Source organism: Trachymyrmex septentrionalis, unplaced genomic scaffold (genome assembly GCF_001594115.1).
Source record: "Trachymyrmex septentrionalis isolate Tsep2-gDNA-1 unplaced genomic scaffold, Tsep1.0 scaffold48, whole genome shotgun sequence".
Lineage (NCBI taxonomy): Eukaryota > Metazoa > Arthropoda > Insecta > Hymenoptera > Formicidae > Trachymyrmex > Trachymyrmex septentrionalis.
In genome coordinates, this window is record NW_017305652.1 from 354,029 (window position 1) to 359,986 (window position 5,958).

The 5,958-nt window shown below is 29.1% G+C and overlaps 1 protein-coding gene across 7 annotated transcripts in view; it reads right to left on the bottom strand.

The window, feature by feature from the left end:
* Nucleotides 1-2,053: 2,053 nt before the first annotated feature.
* Nucleotides 2,054-5,958, bottom strand: part of LOC108751515 (rho GTPase-activating protein 18) — a 46,113-nt gene continuing 42,208 nt past the window's right edge. For all 7 annotated transcript variants that reach the window (XM_018491751.1, XM_018491748.1, XM_018491750.1 and 4 more), the window contains exons 9-10: nt 2,576-2,753; nt 2,054-2,498 (exon numbers count right to left, since the gene is read on the bottom strand). In XM_018491751.1, the coding sequence (XP_018347253.1) occupies nt 2,116-2,498; nt 2,576-2,753 (561 nt within the window). In that variant the 3' untranslated portion in view covers nt 2,054-2,115. The remainder of the gene's footprint in view (nt 2,499-2,575; nt 2,754-5,958) is intronic.

Consider the following 5,958-nt stretch of genomic DNA (forward strand, 5'->3'; position numbering starts at 1 on the left):
TGTATGTTGAATTTGCGCACCAAGTACCACGCCGTATTCTCATTTGCCCTACTTGCCTAATACTTTGAATTTTGAGAGTTCTTATTAAGTTCTTTATTTAAAACTTTAATGTGACTTCCGCCCGTAAAAAAATTGCTGAAAAAAATTGTTAAACATTTTGTAGGTTGAAAATGTCCAAATATCTAATTTTTTACATCTTCAGAATATCTTAGAAATTTAACGTAATAGGACATTTTCAGAGCCACATTCGTGATCAGCACATTAAAATCTACAACTTCGTTTACTTTAAAGCCAAAATGGTGTCAATCGGTGTAATATAGGTTGAAACTAATAATATTGTGATAAATTATCAAATTTAATGTTATATAATATCCGAAATGCCACTTCTTTTTTGTGTTATACAATTACATAATACATAAATATATTATCGCATAGGTATTTCAATTTGTTATATTGCTTATTATAAATCAAACATAAATAAGTACTGTACATAAAAAAACAAATGTATATATATAGATACAACTCAAGAACATAAACATTCTTTTGCACATAAATTAATATTTTATGTAATTGTAATATAAAAATCAATATTTTTTGGAATATAAAAAAGATTATTAATTGCTTGTGAAATAAAATTTCTCAATTTCTGTGTACTACAAATAAATAATTCGTTCTTGTAAAAACTGTATTTCAATTTTTAATCTGTCAAAAAAGAATCTATCTCTATGATAAATTATTGTATCTCTAAATATATTTATTATTATACATGTGCAATTTGGTAAACATAAATATATGATAATAAAATTATAAAGTATAACTATAATGTTATATTATAATAAGGTATTATTGTAATTTTATTATCATTTTATTATTATTTTATGATTATAAAATTATAATAATTATAATATACGATAATAAAATTATAATAGTCATAAAAAATGAAATATGATAATAAACTAATAAGAATTAAAAATTGTTAAAATAATATTAATTACACATCTTAAAATTTATACAAAAAAACAAAATACTGTAGATCTTGTAGTAATATGTATGTAGGCACTTATGACAAAGAAAGGGATTTATTATTATTTAAAATATTATGTGTGAACATATTTTAAGAATCACTTAAGTTAATTCCAATATTCAATCTGTTAATGTACATCTTATGCATTAAGGAGTCATGCTCAGTCAAAAACTTAAAAAAAAATCAATTTATGAGTTTTGGCATTTTCTGTAAGTATAACATTTGGAAAATATTCTTGGAAAATATTTGGAAAGTTTCAAGTTAAACTGATTAAAATTGATGGAGTTATAGGCATTCAAAGCATATTATGCTCGACCGTTAGGAGCAGGTATAGTGCGGTAGTTGAGTGCTGGACAAAAACCGTCCCTTTCTAATTATTTTTGTCAGTCATGTATTTTGGAGGCTACAGTCTGATCTATATAGGCCTGGAATAGATAACTTTTTGTAAGTATTAAGAAATGAATATTTTATTTAAGTGTATATCTCTCTCGAAACTTTGAACGCATTTTTTTCAAAATCGCATTTTCCAATTCGGTGATCAAAATATCTCGAAAACTACTACGTCAATTTCTTTCAAACTTTGCAGATTTATTTTAAATATACAAAACTAGTTCTTAAACGAAGGATTTTTTATGCGTAGTTTTTTCTTGATGAAAAACGAACAATATTTTTATTGAAAATCAAAACTTTGACTTTTAACGTCCGTAATTTTATCCCAAATACATATTTCAAAGAATTATTCATTCAAGGAATAGATAATTTAATATATTAAACAAATCTTTCCGAATTTATTATATTATTTCTAATCCAGATTTGAACAACAGTGATCAACGCAAAATGATTTTTTTAGACCTTCAAGAAAATGTCTGTATCTTTTTTATTTATAAATATTTTTTAATAAAAAAATTTGTTCAATTCATAAAAATATACTCTTTTACACAAACAGATATTTTAAAAAGTCTTGCAATTTTTGCAATAAATATTATCAAAAGTCACACATTTTTTTTACTTCCTGACTGAGCATGCCTTCTTAACATAAAACAGTTTGAAATTATGTATATGTGATATAATATATAATCCAAGTTATTTAATTATAATTGATAATATTTTTTCTTGTATTTGCGGTATCTTTCTACTTCAGACTGTCTTCGTAATTGATTTATAAGCTCCATCGGAACGTACCATAACTTTTCAACATTGTTAAGCAGAGCTTCCGTTACTCGACAGCATATAGCAGCCATGTTAACTTGAGCGGTTAGATCGGTATGGTCTCGAGGATGAACATATCGAGGTGGAAAAAGCGATGGTGCCACTATCATCGCCACGTTATGTATTGACATTTTATTCGATGTCTGATTTTCGATGACCAACTTCAGAAAATTTAACAATGCTTCTAAAGTACACCGATGCTCGACAGGTAGCAACAGCATCAACAAATTAAGAGAATACACCAAGTCATTAGGATTCTTGACACCTATAAAATGATTTCTTCATATCCTTGCAGCATATATTTATATGTAAAGTATTATGTCACATATATAATTTACTAACCATGACTTTGATAGAAAGCATCAATCAATTCGACAGTAAAAAGAGGTTGCGGTAAATCTCGTAATAATTTTTTTAGAACGGCTGACAAATCGTGACACGGAGTATGTTTAAACAACTTGTCCATCTCCTTTGGTTTACAATAAAAATCTGTTTCTAGTTCCGTACAAATTATTTCCACCTAAATCATTAGTTTTACTTAAATAAATAATAAATAAATAATATATATAATAAATAATATATTTAAATAATTAAGTGACATACAAACAAATAAATAATTACTTTAAGCCTTTGTTGCAAAACTGTTTTTAAGCATACTTTTTATGAATCTTCCCAGATAGCAAAATGTCTGCAGTCTTTTAGCAGACTGTCAACAGATTCGAGCAGAAAATGACGCCAGTCTATGATCAATTGCATCTACATTAGGCTTGTGTTCTGTTAATATCGCCTGTATATCGACATAATGTGAAGGCAAATTGTTGGCAAAAACGTCGCAGATCCTGCTCTGGCACGACAGCAGATTGTTGACAGAAATTGATAACTGATAATTGACAGCAGATTGTCGACAAATTGTTCCAGAATCTGCTGGGGTTTCTGTCAACAATGTGCTGTCAAATCGTGTCAGAGCAAGCCTGCGTCGTTTCTGCTGAAAGTCTAGTGCTAGGTAATGTCGACAGGATTTGCTTGGTTTCTGTAGACAATATATTATCAGATTATACCACAAATCTGCTCTGTTTCTTTTTCCAATCTGTCATTTACTTCTGCTTGCAGATTCTATTACGTTTTTTCTAGCAGTCTAACAACATTATTATGTACATCTAATTCTGTAACAATTTTGTTGTTATTTTGGTGGCATAGTGTGTAGCAGACATTAAAAAAATCTGCTTTCTACAGACTTGGCTATCTGAGTTAATACATAAAAATTTTTGAGATCGTTGATTATAAATTTATAGTCACAATTTAAAAGGTCAAAATGGCAGATCGATGGGTTGTTCGGAAAGTAATTTCGTTTTTTCCCAACAGAGGACTTAATTGTATTTTTCACAGCCAACTTCACACTTAAGCTGCATAATCATTATATATTTTGACAGCTGATATAGCAAGGCTTGCTTGTGAAAAAAGTTCGATTGATTCTACGCAGTAGTTTTTGATTGGTGCTCTATCAAATATGAAAGTGAAAAACAGCATTTTTGGCATATTTTACTTTTTTACTATCGAAAAGGTAAAAATGCTGTTCAAGCAAGAAAAAAATTATCCGATGTGTATGGAGAAGATGTATTGACAGAACGCCAGTGCCAAAACTGGTTTGCAAAATTTCGATGTTGAAGATGCACCACGTTCTGGAAGGCCAGTTGAAGCTGATGAAGACACAATAAAGGCATTAATTGATGCAAACCGGCGAATAACAACTCGTGAGATCGCTGAGAGATTAAATTTATCGAATTCGACCGTTCATGATCATTTGAAAGGTATCTGATTGAAAATCGTCTTTCATTTTCATAAGAAAAAACGAAATTACTTTCCGAACAACCTAATAGTATGACAAAATGAAAACATTAACTATAATTTAAACATGACTAAAATTTTATATGTAGGTTTTTGATTTCAACCTACAGTGAAAATTTGAAAATCTGAAATGATAATTTAGAAAAAATTTCCAATTTAGAAAAAGCTCTTGCTACTTTTTAACAAAAAAATTCACTTTTAGCATAACCGATATGGTTAATTTTAACAACTACAACCACAAGAATGTAAAAAAAGTCTTAAGGCTCCTGAATAGACTATGTTGTGTGAATAGGCTATTATAGTTGTGTTCCAAAATTCACTGCCAGCACTGAAAATCTGTAATTTATGTTATGCATATTATACATTTTCAGCACTGGCAGTGAATTTTGGAACACAACTATAATCGCGGCGACCACGTTGGAATCGTGATGTCATAGGCGAGAAATACACGTTAATTTACGCTACCATTTGTAAATAAAGACAATTTGAACAAATCTAAATGACGAGATCGCTTTAAAACACTTGTAAAAATAGGCAAAAACTGTTTTTTTCTTCCTTGATAGTAAATGATCGTAAAAGACAGGTAAAGTGAGCCTAAATTCGGGCAGAAACACACGGTTTAATAGTTGTTGAAACAAGTAAAACATACGTTTTTACATATAAAATTCCAGGATAACTATAATTTCTGCCCATTTTTAGGACTTTCATAAGTACGAGACAAGTGACATTTTCACAGTTAATCAAATAATAACAAAATGGCATGCAGCACAAATTTCGTCGTCAAAACATCACTTTTCCATGCCTATAAGTTCAACTATTTATCGTGGTGAGGCGCTGTAATACATACTCGTACACGCACGCACGCACGCACGCACACACAAGCACGAGCCCATGTACACGTGCTTGTGTGGCTATCGATTTTGCCACATTTCGCCAGGCCGTCGTCTGACTCTGTGTCGCTGGTTAAGTATTCAGGAGCCTTAAATATAAATATACAACAATATAACAAATATAACAATTTAGTTAATAATAAATAAAAATAAATGTTCAAAATTTTTATTTGTTCTAAACTCACATTGAACTACTATTTTAAATTTCTAAATTTTGAATGCAAATTTAAAATCAACAATTTCAAAAACATTAGCACAAAAATTTTCAAAATACATTTATTATTAAACTAATAAATATACATATTCTTATTTAAATGAATTTATTTCAAAAATACGATTGCGAGCCCGTTACGTCAGACTTTCAACATAATTCCAAATTTAATCTTCAAAAACTGTAATAAACATATTGTGAAAAATATTATCTCAGTCGGGAATCGGCAAGCATGGAAAAGTGATGTTTTGACGACGAAATTTGTGCTGCATATAATTTCGTTATTATTTGTTTAATTGTGAAAATGTGTCTCGTACTTATAAAAGTTCTAAAAATGAGCAGAAACTCTAGTTATCTTGGAATTTTATACGTAAAAGTATATTTTACTTGTTTCAACAACTGTTAAACTTTACCAAGACTTTAGCAATATTTCTCGCAATAACCAGAATATATATTGCTAGAGATCCGGGTTCGATTCCCGGCCGAGGTAATATTTTTCGCAAGAAGTTTATTATAGTTTGTAAGATTAAATTTGGAGGGATTATTAATATTTCAGATTAATTGCGTTGAAAGTCCAACAATAACGGCACGTAATCATATTTTGTGAAATAAATTCATTTAAATAAGAATACATACATCTATTAGATCATTACATCTAACTTTGACTGTCAAATGACGCTTCTCATATTTAGATGATGTACTCACATAAAACGATCTTAATTCGAATCTTATTAATGTTCATGTTTATGTATATATATATATATATATATATATATATA